Source organism: Podospora pseudoanserina, chromosome 5 (assembly GCF_035222485.1).
Source record: "Podospora pseudoanserina strain CBS 124.78 chromosome 5, whole genome shotgun sequence".
NCBI classification, from domain to species: Eukaryota; Fungi; Ascomycota; class Sordariomycetes; order Sordariales; family Podosporaceae; genus Podospora; species Podospora pseudoanserina.
The window spans coordinates 1,061,767-1,085,837 of NC_085924.1; the positions used below are offsets into that span (position 1 = coordinate 1,061,767).

General features: G+C 53.1%; 10 protein-coding genes across 10 annotated transcripts; 6 read left to right on the forward strand and 4 right to left on the reverse strand.

Annotated features, from left to right (window-relative positions):
• Window positions 1-3,108: 3,108 nt before the first annotated feature.
• Window positions 3,109-4,261, forward strand: QC764_001630 (uncharacterized protein; the record flags this gene model as incomplete). Its single annotated transcript, XM_062939983.1, has 3 exons — window positions 3,109-3,884; window positions 3,944-4,008; window positions 4,059-4,261. The coding sequence occupies 3 exons, from the start codon at window positions 3,109-3,111 to the stop codon at window positions 4,259-4,261; spliced, it is 1,044 nt and encodes a 347-aa protein (XP_062798704.1).
• Window positions 4,262-4,268: 7 nt separating this feature from the next.
• QC764_001610 (uncharacterized protein) lies at window positions 4,269-4,549 on the reverse strand (the record flags this gene model as incomplete). Its single annotated transcript, XM_062939979.1, has 2 exons — window positions 4,269-4,418; window positions 4,482-4,549. 2 exons carry the CDS (start codon window positions 4,547-4,549, stop codon window positions 4,319-4,321), a joined length of 168 nt encoding a protein of 55 aa, XP_062798705.1. The 3' UTR covers window positions 4,269-4,318.
• A 367-nt stretch (window positions 4,550-4,916) lies between these two features.
• Window positions 4,917-6,796, forward strand: QC764_001600 (uncharacterized protein; the record flags this gene model as incomplete). The annotated part of the gene is made up of 2 exons (XM_062939976.1): window positions 4,917-4,944; window positions 4,980-6,796. 2 exons carry the CDS (start codon window positions 4,917-4,919, stop codon window positions 6,794-6,796), a joined length of 1,845 nt encoding a protein of 614 aa, XP_062798706.1.
• Window positions 6,797-7,013: 217 nt separating this feature from the next.
• On the reverse strand, window positions 7,014-7,985 carry RPS20 (40S ribosomal protein S20; the record flags this gene model as incomplete). Its single annotated transcript, XM_062939974.1, has 3 exons — window positions 7,014-7,241; window positions 7,308-7,517; window positions 7,614-7,985. 3 exons carry the CDS (start codon window positions 7,983-7,985, stop codon window positions 7,014-7,016), a joined length of 810 nt encoding a protein of 269 aa, XP_062798707.1.
• A 191-nt stretch (window positions 7,986-8,176) lies between these two features.
• Window positions 8,177-10,159, forward strand: QC764_001560 (uncharacterized protein; the record flags this gene model as incomplete). The annotated part of the gene is made up of 1 exon (XM_062939971.1): window positions 8,177-10,159. The coding sequence occupies one exon, from the start codon at window positions 8,177-8,179 to the stop codon at window positions 10,157-10,159; it is 1,983 nt and encodes a 660-aa protein (XP_062798708.1).
• Window positions 10,160-10,196: 37 nt separating this feature from the next.
• Window positions 10,197-12,864, reverse strand: QC764_001550 (uncharacterized protein). The gene is made up of 4 exons (XM_062939970.1): window positions 12,324-12,864; window positions 12,039-12,164; window positions 11,775-11,977; window positions 10,197-11,711 (listed from the first exon to the last, which is right to left on the reverse strand). Exons 1-4 carry the CDS (start codon window positions 12,502-12,504, stop codon window positions 10,323-10,325), a joined length of 1,899 nt encoding a protein of 632 aa, XP_062798709.1. The 5' UTR covers window positions 12,505-12,864; the 3' UTR covers window positions 10,197-10,322.
• Window positions 12,865-13,006: 142 nt separating this feature from the next.
• Window positions 13,007-15,223, forward strand: QC764_001540 (uncharacterized protein; the record flags this gene model as incomplete). Its single annotated transcript, XM_062939969.1, has 2 exons — window positions 13,007-13,644; window positions 13,706-15,223. Exons 1-2 carry the CDS (start codon window positions 13,579-13,581, stop codon window positions 15,221-15,223), a joined length of 1,584 nt encoding a protein of 527 aa, XP_062798710.1. The 5' UTR covers window positions 13,007-13,578.
• A 722-nt stretch (window positions 15,224-15,945) lies between these two features.
• QC764_001530 (uncharacterized protein) lies at window positions 15,946-18,792 on the forward strand (the record flags this gene model as incomplete). Its single annotated transcript, XM_062939966.1, has 2 exons — window positions 15,946-16,575; window positions 16,633-18,792. 2 exons carry the CDS (start codon window positions 15,946-15,948, stop codon window positions 17,287-17,289), a joined length of 1,287 nt encoding a protein of 428 aa, XP_062798711.1. The 3' UTR covers window positions 17,290-18,792.
• Window positions 18,793-19,063: 271 nt separating this feature from the next.
• On the reverse strand, window positions 19,064-20,606 carry QC764_001510 (uncharacterized protein). The gene is made up of 2 exons (XM_062939960.1): window positions 19,693-20,606; window positions 19,064-19,634 (listed from the first exon to the last, which is right to left on the reverse strand). The coding sequence occupies exons 1-2, from the start codon at window positions 19,920-19,922 to the stop codon at window positions 19,457-19,459; spliced, it is 408 nt and encodes a 135-aa protein (XP_062798712.1). The 5' UTR covers window positions 19,923-20,606; the 3' UTR covers window positions 19,064-19,456.
• A 148-nt stretch (window positions 20,607-20,754) lies between these two features.
• Window positions 20,755-23,596, forward strand: QC764_512650 (uncharacterized protein; the record flags this gene model as incomplete). Its single annotated transcript, XM_062948486.1, has 3 exons — window positions 20,755-22,053; window positions 22,112-23,049; window positions 23,110-23,596. The coding sequence occupies exons 1-3, from the start codon at window positions 22,036-22,038 to the stop codon at window positions 23,594-23,596; spliced, it is 1,443 nt and encodes a 480-aa protein (XP_062798713.1). The 5' UTR covers window positions 20,755-22,035.
• Window positions 23,597-24,071: the final 475 nt, after the last annotated feature.

The following is a 24,071-nucleotide window of genomic DNA, read 5'->3' on the forward strand; positions in this document are numbered from 1 at the left end:
ACCCATCGGCGCGTCTTTGAGGCAGGATCCCAAGACACCCGAGCGCAGTCCCGCGGTGATTCTAGATGACAGCACTCTTCGTGTGCCCGTTGCTCGGAATCACGTAACTTCAGAGAACAGAGCCCGGGTCGTGGCACGCACTCGCGTATTATAAGAGGCTTTAGCACGTGGTGGGAGGGGCAACTACAAGTAGCAGTTGAAGGGAGATATGGAATCTTGATTTGGATTGGGGTTATTTCCCTTGGTTGGCAATCTGGCGTTCCTGAATCATGTCGTGTTAGCAGCGGTGCAGCAGGGACACTGTTGCTTCTTCAAAGAGTTCATACTCCATGGGATGAAGCCAAGACATTAACATATCTCTATTGATAAACTCAAGTCTTTTCCAAGTCAGTCAGAAATACAACCTTCACCCTCAAGGCTATATTCGGTGCCAAATCCAGACAGTTGGATTGAGGCGCGAAATTGACGTGATGAAACTGTTTGGTAAAACGCAGTATCGGAACACCGGAGCGTCCGATGTCCATACATGGATATACTCCATGACCAGGAAGTTGTAGTCCAACTGCAAATTTCACCCAAGCCCTGCTCCCACCTTGAATGAGTGCAACCGTCGATCCTACGATTTGCATTTGCTCGGTTTAGCCTTACATTCATCCGCAAACCCACTTGTGATTGTCAATATTTCCAACAATAAGGAACGTGAATAGGTCGGAGGATAATACCATGAGTTGTGAGTCTCTTCACAGGCCCACTTTAGAGTGCCTTCTCCAGCGTGAATGTAAACTTCCTTGTGCTTCCTTTCCTGTTGTAGCAAATGGTCATCAAGAAGACCACCAAGCAACAACTATATCAAGAGAACAAACCAAACACACCTTTGAACAATCAGAAAGGACACCCATCTACCAAGCCAAAACAAAAGGGTGAGCATCTCACATATCTGATGTAACCTTGAACACGCAACCTGACAAAAATAATCAGAAAAGCCACTCCCGCACCACATGCCCATCAAAATGACTCTCGACCATCTCACCCTTCGACCCGTCATTCCTTTGGCACTATACCAATCAAAAGAGGACAAAAAGCAGCCGGAAAAGCCCCACACACTTGCGGACTTGGTGGCTGAGAGTGAGCCCTTGCCAGTGAGCACTCTTCAGAGGATACCCACCCCCCTTCTCCCTCGCCCTATTGGCACGTCCAGGATTTCGACATTACGGCTGCCTCCGGGCTTCGAGCACTTATTTTCGACAGAGGCAGCGGATAAGCGCTATGCCGACCAGATCACAGCTGGCGGGACTGCTGGCGAGTGTGCTTCAAGATCCCAGAAAAAACACGCAAAATATCGCACTCGAATTTTGCTTTAGGATGGAGGTAGCCGAATGGACTTTTTCCTTCTTTGTGGAGCGGAGGATAGTTTGGGTGAAAAGGCGACGCGATACAGGGCGTAGAGCAAACTGAAATATATCATTCAGTTACCAGCGACAGCGAATTATTGCTCTTGAAGCAGGTGCCGATACATGTAGTGCAGGTTGGACGAGTGACCTTGTTCAGCCTCGGGTTGCCAAGTCTTGTGGTAAGGCCCAAGCATTGTCCGGTTTCTGGTCCCCGCCGCGTGGCTCCCAACTCTTGCGCTCCTATCAACAAACAGGCCAATCAAGTGGGCAGTTCTCCTTCCTGAAAGTCTAAGATGCGGGGAACTGCTACTACTTCCTCGCCATGATTCCTTACTTTTTCCCCCTCAATAGATAATCAAGAGTTTCATCAAGTCAAGTTGATATCCTCCAGTTTGCCGCGTCCGATATGACCACATCACATGAACTTGTCCCCATACTTTGCACAGTTTGCATGGGCATTTTCCAGACACCGAGCTCTCGGGAGTTGACATCGATCCCGCAATTTTGGCTTCTTCCTAAGGCTGAAGGGGTAGTGCAAGAACGTAACGGTTGTCATGGTCTAGCACAACCTTCATTATATGAGTTAAGTGAGGCCTCAACACGATCATTCTGACAACTCATGAATTGGAACCCTATCTCTACTGGAAGTAAGTATTCGGGGGATCCGGCTTCATAGTTCTGCGGTGATCAGCGCCATGTTACACAGTCAGCTGAGTGGCTTCAGTCGTCGGACCTGTTTCTTCGGCACTTGCACGGCGCAAGTCCATTCGGCATGCCCCGCAAATCAAATTGTGTCGAGTGGCTTTGCTTGTGTACCCGAGCACGGCATGTTGAAAGATAATGACATGCAGCAATTCTGTGGGACTTTGATCCAGTTCAGTTAAACTGTTGTATCTAACGATGCCCCTATTTCATCGGGGCTAGACATGTTGTGTCCATGGTCGCCTCGTCTCAGGGGCCTGGTTTTAGCGTCACTCACCCTGATGAAAGTAACATCACTTCGGCATCTCTTCTGGGGTTGAAGATGTGTACTATGATCCCAGAATGACTCTCCACGTTTCTCGGAGCCGAAGGCAGAAGTATCATCACAAGTGTTTATATTCTAGCCGAGTTTGAGGTATGATCAACCCATCTACCGAGCGGCGCAGCTACGAACAGCTCAAGAGGATTTCCACACCAATGGGGATATCACAAGTCCGGTGCATTCGGACTCACGACTGCCCATAACCCGGAGGGGAACTAACTGCTCTGTTCATCACCAAAAAATATCAGCCAATGAGACCTACACCCAACCCACCCCCCCTAGGCCTCACAGCGGTGATTACACCAGGGAAAGATGGACGTGTAGAAAGCCAACTGCATGTTTCACCTCCACACATTGGCCCCCCGAGCACATGGCTGTCGTGCTTCGGTACCGATTATCCCTGCGTCTAGGGGCAACTTTTCTGGTCATTGGTGTCGTGAAGGTCTGGTCCGGGCCGCTGCCGAGCCACATATATGCTTCCCAGGCTGAGTTTTGTGTTTCCTTTCAGTACTCCTCATAGAGATGGCGACTTTATAAAGACACCGTTTTGCCTTGCCAAGGGGTTCAGTGATTCCTTCCTGCTTACCTTCCTTGTCATGGCCTTGTCAAGACCCTGGATCTTCTAAGATCCTTCAAATTGCCTTTACATCACTTACAACAGAGGATTAGTCCTTTAGACCTGGGCTCTTCACAATGATTTCCCAGAACTTCATCCCACAGTTCCTCCCCCCACGACACACCACCCCCAGCCCCTCAACCAAGCCCCCAGACCCCTCCTCAACCGAATACTGCGACCTCAAAGCCCTCGGTCTCCTCCCTCCAGAATACCACATCCCCGACGGCGGCCCCACCGTCTCCCGCACCATCTGGTTCTTCCTCGCCTTCTCAACCGTATTCCTGTTCCTCCGCATCTACTGCAAGAAATGGCGCTCCCGCGGCCTCTGGTGGGACGACTACGTCCTCATCTTCAGCTGGCTCATGTTCATAGCCTCCGCCGTCATCTGCCAACTAGTCATCAACCTCGGCTTCGGCCGCTACCCCTGTGACATCCCCCCCTCCCACCACCCCACCATCGCCTTCGTGGGCGCCACTCTTGGGTCTTGCATCACCATCCTCACCATTGTGTGGTCCAAGACGTCATTCGCCATAACCATCCTCCGATTGTCACCTTCTGGTAGCGTCCTTCGGAACATTGCTTGGTTTGTGCTGGTTAGTATGAACACGCTCATGATTGTCCAGGCGGTGGTCGTCTGGGTGAAGTGTAACCCAATCAGTAAAAACTGGGATCTTAGTAATGAGGGAACCTGCTGGGATGTGCATGCCACGAATTACTATGGGGTATTCTGTGGGGTGTTCAGCGGGGTGTGTGATATTGTGCTGGCGCTGTTGCCGTGGAGGTTGGTTTGGGGGTTGCAGATGAGGAAGAAGGAGAAGTTAGGTGTTGTGGTGGGGATGAGTATGGGGGTTGTGTAAGTGATATTTCGGTTGAGATCTCCTATGAAGATTTGGCTGACCATGTGTTGAACAGGGCTGGAGTCTGGGCTTTTATCAAGTCGTCCAAGTTGGTGTTGTTGGGGTCAAAGAACTTTACCTGTGAGTACCACGTATCCGTTATCATCGAGGTTAACGCTAATAAACGATAGACGAGGGCTGCCTCCTGTTGATCTGGACGTCGGCTGAGATAGGAACAACCATCATGGCGAGCTGTATTCCTGTGTTGCGAGTGTTGTTCAAGGAGCTGCACGATAATCATGTCGAGAAGCAGAACAGTAAGGAGACTGCAGATTCGATGAACTCCCAGCAGCCATTGTCGTGGCCATCTTCACGAGCACACTCGGCAGTATGACCGGGAGAAGAGAGTGTGAATAGAATGATTGTATTAGGTTGTAATTATGCGCCCAGCTTATTTGTCCTTATTTACATCTTGCGACCCTTGTGCGATGGGACTGCGACGCCCAGAAGCAGCTTGTTGTTTAGCGGCTCTTTCTTTGGCCATCTGAATCCTGAGTCCGCAGTTAGCAAGTAGACTGCAAGCAAATGAACCGTTATTGAAATTTAAAACCTACTCCTTCTTGCGAATGTACTCGTTCTCCAGCGCCTTCTCGCGGTCTGACAGAGGATTATTGGCATCCATACTGAGCGAGGATATTGGTAAGTGTTCTGTAGTGGAAAATCGTGTGAAAGAAAGATTGCGACAGGAAAGCTTTTTCAGCAGAATAGTTTAAGAAATAAGGGCCTGGGGTTGAGAAGCCTCATGATGGTGGGGTGAAGGGGTGACGTCAGTTGTCCCTCATGAGCAGCTGTTGATGTCTGTGGGTAGGGTTGTTTGCTGCCTGTGGTCTCCCTGGACGCACTACTACACCACCATGGAACGACAGATTATATCCTACTTGAACTGTCAGCTGAATCCCAAGCTAGAATCTCACCACCTGCAACAGAAGAGGGGTGGTTACCATCGGGCCAAAGGACAAGCCGCCAAACGACGCACAACACCCCGCAAAATGGCGCTCGCGATCTTATCAGAAGTGGGTCTGTCGCAACAACCGAACGATGCCTCTTCAAAGAGACCCTCATGACCGAGGTTCGGCCACCTCCCGGCACTTCCAACCCACGCGCCAGACCCCAGTGTGGTTCGATTTCATATAATATCCATCCTCGACATGTCCCGATCCATCTGAAGCCATTCTTCCCACCGATACCCTACGCGCTCACCATGACACTCCCGGCGCGCATTTCCCTCCCCGTCGCGCTCCGACCAGCCAGGGGTGCTCTGACGACCCCACGGGTTTGCGCAACTCCCAGCCGAACGCTCACATTTCCCGCCGCTCAGCCGCACTTCGCTCGACGCTTCCACGTATCCACGAATACCAAGCAGAGGCTCCGGTTGACAGGGAATCAGAGCCAATTGACGGGCCCCTATAATACTTCACCATCACTGAAGGCAACTGAGAATGAGACGGCGCTGCGAAAAGAGGTGGAGGATTTGAAGGAGTTGGTTGCCAAGTTGCAGGAAGAGAGGGAACAACTTGTCGCGACAAAAGGAGGCATCCCCAACACGATCGAGCCCACTCTAGGAGAAAGAGAATACATCAGCCAGGACGCCCCCTTGTTCAGCGACGCCAAGTTGGACGCACAATGGGTCAAGCTGATTCCTGCCCCTGAGGCCGAAGACGCCAAGCTCATGATCCTCTCCCGTCTTTGGCTGCGCGATTCTTGTAACTGCCCCAAGTGCTTGGATCCAGATTCGGGCCAAAAGACCTTTTCCACCACCGACCTGCCCGAAGTCCCAGCCACAAGCCGCGACAATGTCCGCGTCCGTAGCGACGGCTCCCTCGAGATCATCTGGGAAAACGACCCCATCAGCAACGGTGAGTCCCACCGCACCGTCCTCTCCGCCGGCAAGCTCAACCTCTTGTACCACAACAACAACCCCCGCATCCAGCTCCAACCACCCATCCCCCGAACCCTCTGGGACAACGCCTCCTACGCCGACCTAGTCCGCTCCGGGGCCTGTCACATCGACTACAACGACTGGCGCAACAACGATGAAGCCTTCTGGACTGCCTTTGAGCAATTCACCAAGACAGGGCTAATCTTCCTCAAGAACGTCCCACAAGAAGAACACTCCGTCATCAACATCGCCAACCGCATCGGTCCACTGCAGTACACCTTCTACGGCTGGACCTGGGACGTCAAGTCAAAACCACGCGCCGAGAACGTAGCTTACACCAACGTCTTTTTGGGTCTTCACCAAGACCTCATGTACCACGATCCTATCCCCCGCTTGCAACTCCTCCACTGCCTAGCCAACAGCTGCGAAGGGGGCGAGTCCCTTTTCAGTGATGGCGTCCACGCCGCACTTCAACTCTTAAACACCGACCCCGAGGCCTACGACATCCTGACCAAAACCGACGTTCACTTTGGCTACGACAAGGGAGGACACCACTACTACGCCACCCGCAAGACGATAGAAGCAGATCCCAATACCGGCGCACCGTTCATCACCCACTGGGCGCCGCCGTTCCAAACGAGCTTTCCAGCCAAGGATAAGAACAACCGGTTGCGGAGGTGGAGGGACGCAGCGGAGAAGTTTCAGAGGTTGCTGGAAAAGGAGGAGAATATGTACGAGGTCAAGATGAAGCCAGGGGAGTGCGTAATCTTTGACAACTCGAGGGTGCTGCATGGGAGGAGGGAGTTTGAGACTTCTACTGGGAGCAGGTGGCTGAAGGGGACGTATATTACACCGCAGGTGTACAGAGCCAAGGAAACAGAGTTGGTGAGGAGGTTAAACAAGGGGAAGCCATGGCCGGTAGACTCGACCGAGGAGAGGGGTAGGATTTGGCAGTTGGAGAGGGATATGGTGAAGCAGAGGAAGAAGTAGGACGTCTTGGATATCACGCCGTAGGGAAAATACGCATAGCGATTTTGGGCATCATCTTCACGTCACATGGCAACCGTTCAGTGTTTGTCGCCTGGGAATTCATTCGTCAATTCAAGACTACCGCAGTCTCCTGTTTCAAGGAGGACCTCCCAGACATTTTGTATTTTTTTGTTTCTTCCTCCAGCCGTAGGTTTTAGCTGTCCCCATTAGACTGCATTTAAGCAGCAATGGTAACCTCGACCTCGACACCAGCCTCGATGTTGATGATGATCTGCTTGACGACCTCGGTGGGGGCGGTCAAGTCGATGAGGCGCTTGTGGATGCGCATCTCGTAGAGATCCCAGGTCTTGGAACCCTCACCGCAAGGGGTCTTGCGGGTCATGATCTTGAGGGTCTTGGTGGGGAGACGGACGGGGCCCTTGGCCTTGAGGTCCTTGGACTTGGCCTGTATTCGGGAGTTGTGTTAGAGACTGCTACGCAACCAAATGTCGATCCTGTGGAGGGTACGTACGCGCTCAAGGAGCTCAGAGCAGACCTTCTCGAGGGCCTGAACCTTGCGGGAAGACAGAGTGATTCTGATCTTGTGGACCTTGGGGGCCTCGCCGAACTCCTTCTCCTTGTTGTAGCCGGACATCTTGGCGGTGTTTGGTTTGGGTGGGTTGCGGTTGGCTATAGAAGAAAGGTTTGGTTGGAAGGTGCCCTCAAGACTCGAACGGCGATGCTAGAGAGACGGGGAAAAAGAAGGTTAGTGGGAATGCTCCTGCGAAAAAGGAATATCTTTCTGCCGAGTAGACAGGGAGAAGGCGAGAGAACATACCGTTTCGGTAACGTGATGAAGGCGATTACGGCTGGATTGGCGATGCGGAAGAGAAAACTTCACGAACTTTTCTTTTTGACGGGAATTTTGGGTAATTTTGGTGGATTGAGCTCTGGTGGGGGTTGCAGGGCACGCACGGGCCAGTTTGTGACTGTGGCTGGTGATTGCTGGGACGGAAGTGGCTAGTGCTGCCAGCTCGGTTATGGTGGGGCCATCCGTGGCTTGCCCCTCGGTCAATGACACATTCGGCGTCTGGGTGGTTGACCTTTGGAGGGGCAATTGCTGTTTGTAAGGGGCGTAGACAGCGACATTAAGTTGGATGCATAAATAAAAGGTCGCTGGACGGTCTTTGGATGAGCATTGGACGAGCATTGGACGAAATCACAATCTCTGAGTTTCTCATTGCTTCCAAGAACCTGAGTTGCTGCTGGAAATCACCTTGCCTGTTTGGCTTTTGGCATCAAGCCTTCTCTCACCTTCAACTCTTGGCACACACTTCCCTGTCACCCTCACTTAGACTAGGACACTTCCATATTCAGCTTCTGCAACAACCGACCCCAAAAATGGCCTCACGACTTCCAGCTTTTGCACTCTTTCCTCTCACCGCTTGGCGTGACCAGCTACCGGCTGATGAGTGGGCTGCTTGTCTCGATGCCTGGGTAGCGCTCGTTGATAGCCACTTGTCCCTTTCAGATACCGACTTCAACTCAGTTTCAGTTAAAGATGAGAGCTTACCAAGCTTCCTGACATCTTTTACACGGGAAACGGCACAAAATGGAGTTGGGATTCTTGGGCCATCGCCTGCAGCTAAGAGACTCCTCAGGGGCACCTATCAGCTCATCACGAAACTGCTTCAATCATCAGCACCACCAAGCAGCTTGGCGCAATGGGATTTCTTGTCGGATGTTAGCACGGTGTATGGAAAGAAGAAAACCACTATCCTTCTTGATACTCTATTGGAAGCTTCACGGTCTTATCTGGAAACATCACTCGCCGGTCTGAAAAAGTTCCTCATCAAGAATCTCGATGCTGGCCTAAGTGGCGGGGACCTCAACGGCATCCAATCCCGCCTCGAACAAGTCAACAACCTCATCCACGCCTCCCCATTTGTGGCCGAGTATTTCCTCGCAGGAAGTGACTTCCTCGACGGTCTCATATCCTGCTATAAGATTACCAACCCAACGCTCCGCCGCTCACTCATCTCAACCCTTTACGTCTGCCTCATCGGCCTCGCCGACGCCCAAAAAGTCGGCCTCCTAACCGACCTCCTCTACTCCCTCAAATCCGCCGCCGACACTCACAAATCCGGCCCTTTGAACGTGAACGACTCCCTCGTCGCCGAGTTGGTCACCTCCACCCCTTTACTCACACAACTCTCCCGGAAGCTCGATCCCAATGTCTCAACCCGCACCACAACCGTCCTCTCCTCCCTCGCCGCCTTCAAAAAGCCCACCTCCTCCACTTTGTTCCCCCCCAAACCAAAACGCCTCATCAAGCGCAAAATTGACAAAGGCAAATCCCTCGCCTTACCCGAAGACCAACACCAAGAAATCCACATCCACCGGCTATCCTCCATCTCCCAAGTCCAGGACCTCTTCCCGGAACTCGGCTCAGGTTTCATTTCCAAACTCCTAGACGAGTACCACGACTCAACAGAACAAGTCATCGCCCACCTCCTCGACGAATCCCTCCCACCCCACCTCGCCTCCCTCGACCGCTCAGAAGATTTATCTCCCGTCAAACCCCCCACTATCCGCCGACACTCCTCCCTCATCCCCCGCCCCACCCCCCCCATCTCCCCCCCTCTCCCCCCTGCCCGAGACGACGATGACGACGACCTCGCTCTCCTAACCGGCACCCTTCACCTCGGCAAAAAACCCGGTACCGCCGACTCCCTCCTGAGAGATAAATCCACCGCCCCCGCCAAAGCAGCCATCCTCTCCGCCCTCGCCGCCTTCGACTCAGACGACGACGAACGCGACGACACCTACGACGCCGCAGACGTAGGGGGGACCGTGGACACCTCCCTCGGGGACGAGATCCTCCCCGACGGGGCGGAGGCCCACCTCTTCCGCACTTACCAGGCCAACCCCAAGCTCTTCGCCCGGGACAAGGAATCGAGGCAGCACGCCGAGAGGATCAGGCTCAGGGCGGAGACGGGCATGAGCGATGAGCAGGTTGAGGGGTGGGCGGTGATGCTGCAGCGGGATGTGAACCTGCAGAAGAGGCTGCAGAAGAGGTATGGCGAGTGGAGTGGTGAGCAGGTTGAGATCCAGAGGACGGGGTGGGTTGCGGGAGAGGAGGATACGGATGGTGATGGGCCTTCGAGAGGAGGTGGGTTTAGGGGCGGTAGGGGACGTGGTGGAAACAGGGGAAGAGGTGGACGTGGTGGTGGTGGAAGGGGTGGTGCTCAGCAATCTGGAGAGTCGGGACCCCAAGATGATGCCGCCAGACGGAGAAAAGAAGCCAACAAGGGCAGCCGGGCCAACCACAACAGACGTGATCAACGGGCGAAAAAGATGGCCAGGGGTGGTTTTGCTGGTTAAGACACCTTGTCAACGAATATCAGTTGGCCATCAATATCGTTTAAACAGTTGAATTTTTTGCGCTAGTGTAGAAAGAAAAGAAGCTATATACAACCCCCCAATAACGCCCCCAACCATGCCGTTTTGTCTCCATTGATTATACAACCCTATGCCATCCTTCGCTTTAGAAATCCCAAACACAAAACTCCCTCTTTGGCGGTACCTCCGGCATGATCCCATTCTCAAACCTTCCCGTCTCTACAAACATCATCCACTGACGTTGCACCGTTGGATCATTGTACTTTTCTGGCTCGGCCTCCGTCTCAGCCGTGTAATTCGGCGCACCATTCGGATTCCAAATCTTCTGAATCGACCCGTCAAACCCCCTGATAACCGGAATAGGCTTCTCCCCCTGGCTTTTGACCACTTCATACATGACGGGTCTGCCTTTGAACATCCCAAGGGTGTTGTCGGGGTTCTTTGAGGCATATGACGACAAAGGGGGATGGCTGCGAGTGGCGCCAGGGCCATATGGTCCCACCCCTTGCTGCGGAGTAGGCTGAGGGGCCGTAGCCGTGGTTCCGCCAAAGGGGCTGGGTGCTGGTGCAGTAACGGGCTGGCCAAACGCACTCGGGGCAGCAGTCGTGGCGGCAGGAGCTCCGAATGGCGAGGGAGTAGCCGTTGGAGCGGCGGGTGCTCCAAATGGTGAGGGAGCAGCCGCCGCTGGAGCTGGCTGCCCGAAAGGGTTGGCGGCAGGGGCTGCTGGTTGCCCGAACGGAGATGGTGTGTTTTGTGCTGGCTGAGAAGCTGCCCCGAAGGGATTCGATGCTGGAGCCGCTGCTGGAGCTCCGAATGGACTTGGGGTTGCGGCGGGCTGGCGAAAGCCATTGGCAGCAGGGGGTGCCGGTGCCCCAAAAGGTGATGGGTTTTGCGCTGGCTGCCCAAATGGACTGGGATTCTGTTGGGCGGTGTTCGCGGCGGCAGTGGCAGCAGCAAATGGGCTTGGCGTGGCGCCCAAGGCAGCTGGTTGACCAAAAGCGCTTGGTGCCTGTGTTGTCTGCCCAAATCCTGACTGGCCAAATGCCGGTGCTGCGGCTTGGCCAAAGACCTTGTTGCCACCCCCTAGGGCGCTGGGCTGGCCAAAACCGCTTGATGCTGGCTTCCCAAAAGGATTGCTTGCTCCCAGGGAGGCTGGCTGTCCAAAGGCCGACGGTGCAGCTGGTTGCCCAAAGGGTGATGGGGTAGCGGCTGGTTGGGCTGGCTGTCCAAAGGCTGGCGCACCGAATGGGTTGGGCTTCTGACCCAACGCAGCTGGCTGACCAAAACCTCCAGCAGCGGGTTGAGCGGTAGCACCGAAGGGATTCGAAGCAGGCTGTGAGCTCTGGAAAGCATTTGACGCTGGCTGTCCGAACGTTGTTCCAGTGTTGCCCGCTGTTCCTTGTTTGCATATGTCATGACGATTTGGATGTCTGTTGATCCCGTCACGCACGTGCTGGATAGCGGCGGGTACGTTGCTCAGCGTGTGTTCGATTTGTTGTCGTGCTACTTGATGCAGTTGCATAATCTCGTTCATCTGCCCATCGTGTTAACAAATGATTCTCCCAGCGTCCATTTTCCTGATCTCTGGTCGACTTACGGCTGCTTCTGCCTCCCCCGCTGCCTGACCTTTCATGAAATGTATCCTGAGCTCCTCTGGTTGCTGCTCACGGGGGTAGCCGCCGAACAGGTTGTCTGGCGCATCTTTGCCCGGGCCGTAGCAGGAGAATATCCATTGTGGTAGTTCGTTCTGAAGGTCTTTTCGAATCGTTTCCTCGTTCAGGCCGGCGTACTCGGGTTGATCTACATATCTCATTTGTTAGATGAGGCTCAGAGATATTCTCTGGCAAGTTAACATCCATACCTGACTGTTTAGACCCTCCAAACGCGCCCTGCTGTCCTCCAGAAAGGGCGCTGAATCTGTTCCCACCGCCGCCAAACGGTGACTGAGACGAACCCCCGTCTCTTGGATGCTCAAACCTGCAGTTATCTAGAAATTGCGCCAACAAAAAAAGGTTAGCGCGACTGCTTCATGGGAAACTGTTCGTGACGACGATCGAGAGTGAATTCGGCAGTAGTGTTTGCGAGGGAAAGCAATTGTGGTGAGGCGATCGTCGTCAAAGAAAAGAGAGGCAGTGATTCGTCCTACTTCCAAAGCGGCAGTTTCCTTGCTGAAAGAATTTGCAAACTGTCATGATGCCGATTGTTTCAGGGTGTCGGATACTATTGCTGTACCATGACGTGGTTGTGTCGTTTTGTCGTGGTTTGTTGGTCGCAACTGACTTGCTCTTCTCAAAACGCGTTTGGTAGAGAGAGCGGCGCGGTGGCATGAATTCTCAGCCTTCCCGCAGCCTTGCAGCTTGGCGAAGGTTGGAGCCACCCAAGACTGGATGTGGATGTGGCTGGTGCTGTCCATCGAATCCACATCCCGCAGCGCACTGGCCAAGCCTGTGGGTCAACCCCGGCTTTCCACAAAATGCCGGTGCATGCCGAGCTATGAACCTACATACAAACATGTTCGCCGGAATCAAGAGCTCAATCGCATATGCATTTCGTGTTCGATATCCTAAGGAAATTGTATTTCAGACATTACCGAGGGTTTTTGAAAGCTTTAAGCGGTACTGCAAAAAAAATAAAAAAAATAAAAGGTACATGACGGCAATCATCCTGCCACAAAGTCTGACCAGTAGCCAAACGATGAGGCGGACTCAACCTTTTGTTATCATCTCTGTTTCCCCGGATTCCATCTGACGTTGCATCACTGCTCCACAGTCCAGGATGTCCAAACTCTCAAGACTGTCCTCCTCCAATAATCGGTGGTGCAAAGCAGGTTGTAAATCCCGAAGAGCCGCTCACCCACGGCCGAGCCTCCTTCTCGGGGCTGTCCACCCTTTCCGCTCCTTGTTCCGCACATCTAGAATTCGATCGGGACAATCGGAACGATCAGAAGACATGGGTTCAAATTCCACAAAAGGAATGTCGACATCATCATGCAGAGCAACCCATCGACCCGATAAGCTGATAAGACCTCTTGTCACTGCTTTGAGCCGCCGCAAGCCGAACTGGTCCCCCCTGATGTAAGGAAACGGACGGACGTGAACCTTCGGACTAAGCAACCCCCAAGCCCGTCTATTCGAGCAGCTTCCGCCATGACTGTCCGGGGCCGTCTATCCCATCTCCTACGAGCAAATCACGAGGCGGCACAAGAGCAACCTGGTCGGAGCTGTCTCTTATGCCGGTGTGCCAGACTGTCACGGGTGTCGACCCCGTTGCGTAATCCTGACCGAGTACTGTTTCTTACAAATGTGCCCTCTGCTTCCCATTTTCATTTGCTATCCCCTGTGCTATCCTGACCCAACTTGACCTGCATCGACTGTCTGCCTGTCAGTTGTCCGTTGACGACCATGGCGTTTGGCGCAGCACATGTCCAGCTTTGGCTGGGGCTACTAGCAGTAGCCGGCCTTCTTTATGTGAGTACCTACCTTAGTGAATGGATCAATCACCATAATCAAGTTTCTAACCACCTTCAAGACATCATGTCTTGTCATCTACCGCATCTTTTTCCACCCATTAGCGAAATACCCAGGTCCCCTCCTGGCCAAGCTCACCGATGCCTACATGCTCTACTACGCCTGGCGAGGCGACCGCCATCTTGAGTTCTGGCGCATGCACGAGAAGTATGGCAAATTCGTCCGCTTCGGTCCCAACGCCCTCAGTGCAAACTCAAACACCGCCCTCAAGGAGATCTACGGCTTCCGAGCCAACGTCAGGAAGGCCGAGTTCTACGATGCCTTCGTCCACCCCGCTCCCAACACCCACAACGCCCGCGACAGGGACCTCCACGCTCGCAAGCGCCGTGTTCTGTCGCATGCCTTCTCCGATGGCGCCATCAAAGAGGTAGAGCGCTACATCCTGGCCAACATCCGCACTTTCTGCGAGGCCATCGGCGACTATGGCCGTGCCATCCAGGATAATAAGGGATGGAGTGCGCCGAAGAACATGTCCGACTGGTGCAACTGGCTGGCCATGGATATCCTCGGTGATCTATGCTTCGGCAAGGCTTTCCACATGTTGGATAGGCCAGACAACAGGTACGCTGTTGATCTCGTCGGTGTAGCTGCCCAGAGACATCTCCTGTGCGGTACTATGCCCATTGTCAACAAGCTCTCTCTGGATAAGATCCTCTTCCACAAGATCGCTGCTGGTCGCGCCAAATATATGGCTTATTCGCGCCAGCAACTGACCGAGCGCACTGCTCTTGGTGATGAGACCGACCGCCGCGACTTTTTTTACCATCTCCTCAAGGCGCGCGACCCGGAAACTGGGCAGGGCTTCACCACCCCCGAGTTGTGGGGCGAGTCCAACTTGCTGATCATTGCCGGCTCTGACACCACCTCTACCGCTATGGCTGCCACTCTGTTCTATCTCGTCCGCAACCCTGCCGCGTTGGCGAAGGTCACAGATGAGATCAGAGAGAAGTTCTCGTCTCTGGAGGATATCCAACTAGGTCCCGTTCTCAACTCTTGCCACTACCTCCGCGCCTGCATCGATGAGGCTATGCGCTTGTCGCCTAGTGTTGGTGGTCTGTTGCCCAGAGAGGTCTTGGCCGGCGGTATGACTATCGACGGCGAGATGGTACCTGAGGGAACGATTGTCGGAACACCACATTATACCATCCACCACAATGCCAACTACTACCCCGAGCCGTTTGCCTACAAGCCAGAGAGATGGATTGCTTCTCCAGGTAGCGAGAAGGAGGCCGGTGTTAGGGAACAGGAGGTAGCATTAGCTCAGAGCGCGTTCTGCCCATTTTCGATTGGACCAAGAGGGTGCATCGGGAAGGGCCTGGCGTACGTTGAGATGAGCATCACCCTGGCGAGAGTGCTGTATATGTATGACCTTCGCCGGGCGGTTGGTGTTGAGGATCCAGGAGAGGGCAAGCCTGGGGCGGAGATGGGCAGGGAGAAGCCGAGTGAGTTCCAGTTGGTCGACACATTTACCAGCTTGAAGAATGGGTGTATGGTTGAGTTTAGGAGGAGGGACCTGTAAGATTGTTGTTGTTGCATCTTGAAAGGGTGGCCGGCGTTGAATGGGAGCCTATCTATAATGCATAGCACTGTTGTTTACGCATTCTCAAAATAGTTGGAAATTGAACCGCCTCAAACAACACGATATCCATCTCATTAATGAGATTCGTGGAGAAATTGGAGATTTTAGGAAGTTGCTCCTGCGGGGAACTGTTGTGGGGAAGTGGGTCTGGTTAAGTGGACCCCTGTCTCGGCAAAAGAAGGGTGCCCGGCTTAATTTCAACGTCACCTCTTCCACCATCCATAAGACTGCTGTGACACAGGCACCTTCCATTGGGGTTGCCTTCAAGTCATCTTAACGTTGATCACCCACGGGGCATGCGGGGATACCGGAGCCGGCAGTCACAGAATGTCACCCAGGACAGGAACCACGTCGTATATCGGACCAGCTCCTGCGGGAAACGCTCGAATCAGCGTTGTGGTGGTGTTGATGGTGAGATCACGAGACCCTGAAACGTGCTTGTCTACGACAGTGGGAGTTATTCAAGGGAAACTGTCCGGGTCGCAGGGACGTTGTGGTACGGTATAGGACATCATCATATCAACCGCTCAATATGTAACACAATTTATCGAGGTTCTTCTGCTCCGTTGGAGAAGCCATGAGTTCATCTGATAAATGCTGCATTGCCCCAATCATGTGTAACGACCACAGAAACCCTCGTCTCCTCACACGTTGGGGTCATCATGAAGATTGTTTCAATGTTTCTGGCGCTGGCCAGCCTCACTCAAGCAGCACCAAGCCACCAAAACCAATACCAAAATGACCTCTCTAACCGACAGGCCGGATCCTGGCCCTTTGGCCCTTTTGTCACCTCCGCCGGGAAGATTCGCGACACAACCGGCAAAAACATCGTGTACGCCGGCACAAACTGGCCCGGCCATGGCGAGGTCATGATCCCGGAGGGTCTGCAATACCAGTCCATCGAATACATCGTCACCAAGATCAAGAGCATCGGCATGAACGCCATCCGTCTCACTTTCGCAATCGAAATGATCGACCAAATCTACGCCAACAACGGACAAGACATTACCATCCAACGCGCCTTCACCCAAGCACTCGGCCAAGCCAACGGCACCAAAATCCTCAACCAAGTCCTCGCAAAGAACCCACAGTTCACCGCCTCGACAACCAGACTCCAAGTCTTCGACGCCGTTGCCGCCGAGCTAGCCAGGCAACAGATTTATGTCCATCTTGACAACCACATCTCAAAAGGAATGTGGTGCTGCTCCGGCACCGACGGCAACACCTGGTGGGGAGACACCTACTTTAACACCGCCAACTGGGTCAGAGGACTGTCTTACATGGCTAACCACGTGTGTTTCCCATTCCCCATTCCCCCTTCCCCCGTTCCCATCTAACACCCCCAACAGGGCCGAAACTGGGCCGGCCTAGTCTCCATCGGCCTCCGCAACGAGCCCCGCGAACCAACAAACAACAACGCCCTCCGCTCCTCCTCCTACAACTGGCAATCCCTCTACAACTTCCACAAACAGGGTGCCTCCGCCATCAGCAAAGCCAATCCTGCCTTGCTAATCTTCCTCTCTGGCATCAACTACGACACCACCGTCGCGCCTTTTTTCGATGGTTCGACCCTCTCCCCGGGGAACACCCGTTTCTCTCTGTCAGACTTCCCCGGATATGCGAACAAGCTCGTGCTGGAAGTCCACAACTACGAAACGGGAATAAATAGCTGTTCCTCTCTGCAATACAACCTCTTTAACAAGGGCTTCAAAGCCATGACGTCTGAAGCAAAGATCCAGTTCCCGGTTTTGTTGACTGAGTTTGGGTTTGCGATGGATGCGAATACCTGGCGGGGTACGTACGCGACTTGTTTGGCTAGTTATCTGCCGAGCCAGAAGGCGGGGTGGACGATCTGGGTGTTGGCGGGGAGTTATTATGTGCGGGAGGGGATACAGGATTATGATGAGGGGTGGGGGTTGTTGACGCGGGATTGGAGGGAGTGGAGGAGCCAGGGGTATGTGGATGGGTTGTTTAGGGGGATGGTGAGGAATTCTCTTGCGGGGTAGGGGGGGTGTTTTCGGGGGGTGGGTGGAGGTCTTTGTGGGTTGAAATGATGGTTTTGGTGGACTGGAGGATGCCAAAGACGAGGCCTAGGGTGAGGACTACAACAGCCATCCAGAATGTGTACCATTCATTGTACTGGTTTGCGGCGGATCCACCACCATTAGGAGAGGGTCCTTGGTTCTGCTTCGTCGAAGACTTCTTTGAGAATGATGAGGCGGTCTCGCCAGTACGAGAAGTTCTCTACATATGTGCCGGAGTTCGGAGTGAAGGGTGCCGCAGGTGGCAATTCTGGTGTCTCTCTGATCTCGTTCGTTTCACTTTGCCCGGTAGGTGCAAGGCAAAGTCGTAACATCCTTGGGAGGAGTGCATGGGTAGGAAAGGCCAAAGATGGTGCACGGGCCGCTGCACGGATTCACGTAAACAAAAATATCGAATCAAAGTGCCGAACCAAGGTCTTCAACCACTTGGGCTGGGGGGTGGTGGGGGCTGATTCTGTATGCCCAACGAATACACGCAGTTTCCAGAAGCCAGCAGCAATGACCCCCTACTCAGCCTGTAGATTCGAGACCACTTATTTTTTCTCGTTTTCACCACTAGCTGCCTGGCTGTTCCATTGTTCGCCATGCCGTAACCGTGTCTGGTCGAGTACACTAACGCCAAACGAGACTTATACCTTACAGTAAGGAGCATGATGCTGCTACTTTCTTAATTTTGCAAATTGCTTTCGGTGTCACCACGCGTCGCTACCGAGCCGGAACCCAATCCTTGCCTTGAAGAAGGATACACACACGCAAGAGTTGGAATAAATCGCTGCTGGCAAGCGATCGGCCAAGCGAGGGACCTGTTTGAGGCATTGTCAGCGAGGCTATCTGTTGTTTTAGATGACTGGGAGTTCCCGGACGATGTCTTCCTGGCTTGGTCCAGTTTTATGCTAGGCCCGTCTCCGGAGAGTGCGATGCCAACCATCATTGTCTGCGGTGCTTCCCAGGCAGCCAGGTAGTCATTATGCGAAGCCATTCATGCCAGCGGCGTGCTTCCACATCATATCCTACTCGACCACCGACCTGTGGCCCCTGATTTCAACCGTGTTAATCCAATTCAATAAATGATTACGACAAGTATCATAGATCCCACCTTGCCGATTGTATATTGTAGCTAACCTAGTCCACATGGCAGATGATCCTTTTCAGAGTCACGCATGGGAGGCCATCTGCATTGACATGGTACCCATTCGACAGTGGAGTTCATAAGAGGTTACTGTGTGTTGTCTTATTAAGTCCAAGCCTCGCGTTCACTCTTCTAGCCGCCTTTGAGGTGTTGTTAGATGGGGAGCCGCCTTGCATATGAGTTAAGGTACCTACCAATCACTGAGATACCTTCAGATAGATACCTAGACAATGGAGTGCTCAGAATACAGATCTCTCATTGTAACTCCAAATAAGAATACCTAGCCGAACAATGCATCAAGGCGACTTCCTTTATGTTTTTTGAACATTGCTACCGACTGACTGACTAAGGTACATCAACATGAAAAGCCCCACTGGCACTACGTCCTGACCGAAATGGAATCTTCGGCAAACACAGGTTTCCAATATCGAATATTGTCAACCAAGCCACTGGCGCACCTTGACGAACTATCCCTCGATTCGTGAGTACCTTACTGGTTCACCAAACCTTCTGAATGACCCAACCTGTCAACAAGACCCCCTCACCATAACCATGTCAAACACCGAAATCACATCCGAGCCAGAGAGCAGAGAAACTGGAAACCTCATCATCGGTCTCATTTTCGGGCTCCTGGTTGTCCCTATAGTAGTTCTAATTTCATGCTGTATCATCGTGCGTTACAAGGAGAAACTCAAGAGACTAGACGCCTGTCCCAGGTGCGACGCCCAGCTCTTCAGCCAAGAAGCCGCACAGAGAATCATCACTGAGCGCATCAGGCGCGATGGAGAAGAACGATATCCTGAACTCGTCGAGTTGGCTGAGCGGATTGAGAGAATGGAACAAAGCAGTACGGTGGAGCATGTTGAGCTTGCCGACTTGCCCGGCCGGCGTCAGTCTTTACGGCAGTAGGGATGGGGCTCGACTTTGAAAGCAACATGCTAAAAATTGCATCGAGACTCGAGGAGGTGTACTAAAACAACATGCAACAAAACATCCTGACAATCATTGCCACTTCCTCAACCCAAACCCGCCCCTCCGACTCAAAACCTTGATGTCGGGCTCCTGACTCAGCCAGCCCTTTTCGACAATCTCATTCGCCCATTTCAGTCCCCCGTCAATCATGCCGTCTTTCTTTCTGTTTTCGGGGTGGTATTTGCGGGCTGTTTGGAGGTCGTTGAACCTGGATCCAAATTGTAAGTGTCACCCAGCATCGCACTGCGGGTTCAATAGGTGCTGACCTCTCAACCAAGACCATCTCCCCGGTTGCTTCCAGATAAAACACCTCCCACTGAAGACACCCCGGTTCATTCTTCTCAATCCACTCACCCGCCTTGAGGAGGTTGGCTTCCACTTGTTCTTTGTTTTCGGGGTTGATGGCTAGCGTGATGATGATGTCGACTGCGGAAGCTGGTTCTGGGGGAGACTTGGAATTGGTGGTGGAGGTGTCGGAGGGGAGGGCCGAGGGCATTTTGTACTGTTGAACAAACGGACCAAAGACAACTGTATTGGGATAGATGACGTGCAGATATGCAAGGAAACTGGGAGAGATAGCGGTAGTATTTTTGAAAATGACCTTTTCGCCGATTGGGTATCGTCAGGGTGGGGAAAGTCCGAGGTGGGTGAGGTCGTCGAGGTGGCGGCGAGTCAGATAGCTGCGGCCTAGGCAACATGGATTTTCGCCCCTAGATCCATCATTCTGAGGTCTTGGGGAAGAACTGTCTGTTGTATTGCCCCGGTCATGTGTGGAAGTCTCATGTTGATACACCCAATGCTTTTCCATCCAGCCCGCATGTGGTAGGTAAGCATGATACATAACAGAAGAATGTATTGCTTTAAGCCTCGGTCGAATCTCAGGTACGACATGGAGTAACAAGAAAGCACACATGTCTACAGTCAAGTAGGTCAGGGGTTATACGCCTGTTGCAAAAACCTTGCCAAAAGTCTTGCTGAAAATCTTCGGACATCAAATATTTGCAGCAGTAAATTGTCCAGTTGTACCACTGCTGGGATACTGAGCTCGCATCAATTCTGGTGTACCGCAGGTGGTGCTCCTGTCTCACGCCGTCGGGGTTCTCAAGACGAAGGGGATGCCCTATGAGTCGAAGGCATACATATGAGGAGCAAGGACAAAACACCGGTCCCAACTCATAACCGACCTGGGAGCGCTCCCTATTTTCAACAAGATATCAGCCAACGACAAAATGTTTCCGGGCTTGTTTCCATGGAGACCATGGATTTGGTACCAATAATGTATATGGCCGCCACGTCGATAAGTTGCTGTCATTCCAGGACTCTCTACTGTTGAGAGAGTCTGGCCATCGGCCTTGGCTGATCTGTGACGGTGTTGATTGCGGTATATAATCGAATAACTCGCGGCCTCGATGACTATCCAACCACTTTTGCTTCTGAACAACGCCTTGCACCAATCCAGGGATCTAGACCTGGAACATCTGGTATTTCTCCTCGTGATATGGATTCAGTCTTTCGCCTTTGAGGCCAGACGAGGCTTCCTCCCTTGCCTGACAACACATGTACCGCTGGCCGGTCCCAGAGCCGTCGTCGGCGCAGTTCATCTGGCAATCTCTCGGAAAGATATGCAGTTTGGGATGGGTCCTTGCGGATGTTCTGGATCTGGCCTTGTGTCGCCATTGTCCAATTGTCAAAGACGCTGAGGACGGTGCTGAGGTTTAAGATGAAATGTTGTCAAATGAAAAACTCGAGGTAAAACACCTTCCGGGTGTTCCGTACGAGGCATCATACCTTGTTCAAGCGTCGATGGACACACGTTGGGTAGGTTCCATGCCCTAACCGCCACAGTTGCTCTGCCTCAACGGCTTTCCATGACAGTTTCATGTACACCGACCGGCAGCGCATCCCCTACGCCCAGCACCGAGACCCACAACGTAAGCGACCCGAGATCCAGCCCCGGACCGGACCGGCGCCAACCTGGAAGATAAGTGCCGGCAACAAAACGGCGCAGTCGGAGATGTGGAGCCGCATTCAGGGGCCATCTGCAACAGCACGGCGTCACGGCCCCCAACTCGGTGTAAACCCTTGCTCGTCGACGCCATGAACTTGTGTTGGGGCTCTTGGACAACCAACAGTCCACACTAACGTCCGTGTTAAGATGAGCAAAAATGCAGCTCTTTTGATGCTAAACAAGGGCTCACGGACTGCGAGGATCTTCTCATCCTTTCCGTCACATCACCTGTGCCGCGTGCGCGTCTGGGAGGCTGATCCAAGGCCGAGAGTTAGTGGTTGCAACTTATACCACGCGCTACTAGTTCCAGAATGTTGGTCGTATGATGGCTGTCACCTAATTACGTGGTTTGCCCAAGGCTGAGCTCGTTAACGTATGAGTACGGCACGACCACACATATCGGCATCAAAAGTTACAGGTAGGGACCTTGTGATCATATCAATATTGATGGGACAAAAGTTCCCACCCAGACGCCGAGTTGCCGTGTTCCTGAGCTGCCTACCTATATATATCCGGCACGAAGTCGCTCAGATGAGTTTGATAACCACCGACATTACTCGAGATAAGCGACAAGCCCTCCTTCGCTTTCTGTCACGCAGTCATGTCTCTCTCCACTTGTGTACGTCTTGTCCAACCCTCAAGCTGTCTTGTGAATGCTGATCTAACAACCACAACAGTGTGCGGCTATTCTGGCTGCTCTCGGAAGCTCCAAGGTCTCTGCTCCGGGGAACTTCAGGTACACATCATCGTTATCGTCCTACTATTCTCTGCAAACATCTCAGACACAGCCGGACTGCATTGTGCAGCCAGCATCAGCTGCCGATGTTTCCACCGCCGTGACTATTCTCGCAGCCAATTCTGCCAATCCCGCATGTCGCTTTGCTGTTCGGTCAGGAGGACACATGTTCCATGCCCAAGCCTCCAACATCGCCGGTGGTGTTACCCTTGATCTGAGAGACCTCAACGAGATCACTCTTGTCAATGGAAATGCAGACGTGCGTTTGGGTGTGGGCTTGACCTGGGGAGAGGTCTACGCTCAGCTAGACCCCTTGGGCCTGACCGTTGCTGGCGGAAGAATCGCGAGCGTGGGTGTTGGTGGCTACATCGTCGGCGGAGGACTGTCCTTCCTCTCACCAAAGGTTGGCTTCGCCGCTGATACTGTCTCCAAGTACGAAGTCGTCTTGGCCAACGGCACATTGGTTGAGGCCACAGCCACCCAGAACTCTGACCTGCTGCGTGCTCTTCGTGGAGGTGGCAACAATCTGGGCATCGTCACCCGCGTGACGATGAAGACACACACCCAGGGGCTAATGTGGGGAGGAACCATGATGCACCCTACCACGACGCTTCACAACCACCTCTTGGCATTCATCGACTTCAACAAGGCCACTGGATACGACGAGAATGCCTCCCTCATCACCAGTCTTGTCTACTACTACGGCATCAGCCATACCATCTCAACTCAGATGGCGTACACTGGACCCCCTTCGTCGTCGCCACCCGCTGCGTTCTCTGACTTTTTGAGCGTCCCATGGGTCACAACCAACTACGCCAGGGTGAACACCATGAGAAACGTGACTGTCGAAGCAGGAGCCAGCATTCCAGGTAGCAGCCGGTATGTTTCCCCCCGCTTCATTCCAACTCCCAACCCCATCGTTCACTAACCCTCCCTCAGCAACCTCTGGTGGACCCAAACAGCAGTCTGCAACCTCCAAGTCCTCGGCGCGGCCTACCAAATCTGGTGGGACTCCCACTCCTCGGTCCAAAACATCCCCGGCATCGTCTGGACCATGACCTTCCAGCCCCTCCCCCCCAGCATTTACAACCGCAACCCGACCACCAACTCCCTCGGGTTCAACTCCCCCAGCCGCAGCAATCAGCCCTTGGTTGTCATCCAGCTGCTCGCTTCGTGGGCTAGTTCCCTCGATGATGCTTTTGTCAGGACAAAGGCGAGGGAATTGTACGATTCTCTTACGGCGGAGTTGGTGGCCAAGAGCGCGACGGATCCGTGGGTGTATCTGAACTATGCGGCTGATTGGCAGGATCCGATTGCGGGGTATGGGACTGGGAATGTGGCTGCTCTGCAGGCGGCGAGGACGAAGTATGATCCGAACGGGGTTTTTACTAGTAGGGTGCCGGGTGGGTTCAAGATTCCGGTTTGAGGGGGTGATGGGGGATAGGGAGGGTTTGTGAGTGGACTTTGAACCTTTGTCGGTTGTGTCTCGTACCTATTTAAGTGGTGGATCGGATCGGTTTGGCTGTGATATTCAGTCAGGGTGTAATAAGGACTAAGCAGCTTCTCTTCTGTGTCAGATGATATAAGTAACTTTTCCGCGTGTCTTGGTTCATGTTGAAAAGTGACGATGTCTTTCTGGGGTTGATGGTGAGTTGTGAAATCTGGTATGGGGCCGGCTCCAGCGTGGCAATCACGGGGGATGTCGAGCCAGTTCCCACATTTCCAGATATCAGAAGGTTATTAACTCTATAGCCCTGACCTTTCAGCAGCGACCTTCACTTTGCAAAGTTTCTACCACAACATCGGAAATCTCTCCTTGCGACTTTTCTTAAACGCTGCTTTTTACAACCAAACCCACCTCAAGTCATTCCAGCAACAAGAGAAGAGGCACCTCAATCTTC

Coding starts and splice junctions, on each gene's coding strand:
- QC764_001550 (XM_062939970.1), bottom strand. CDS start 12,504: ATGCCACCGCGCCGCTCTCTCTACCAAACGCGTTTTGAGAAGAGCAAG. Junction 12,165..12,323: donor AGGAAACTGCCGCTTTGGAA/GTAGGACGAATC, acceptor CGCAATTTCTAG/ATAACTGCAGGTTTGAGCAT. Junction 11,978..12,038: donor TGGAGGGTCTAAACAGTCAG/GTATGGATGTTA, acceptor TGAGATATGTAG/ATCAACCCGAGTACGCCGGC.
- QC764_001510 (XM_062939960.1), bottom strand. CDS start 19,922: ATGCCCTCGGCCCTCCCCTCCGACACCTCCACCACCAATTCCAAGTCT. Junction 19,635..19,692: donor GAGATGGTCTTGGTTGAGAG/GTCAGCACCTAT, acceptor ATTTGGATCCAG/GTTCAACGACCTCCAAACAG.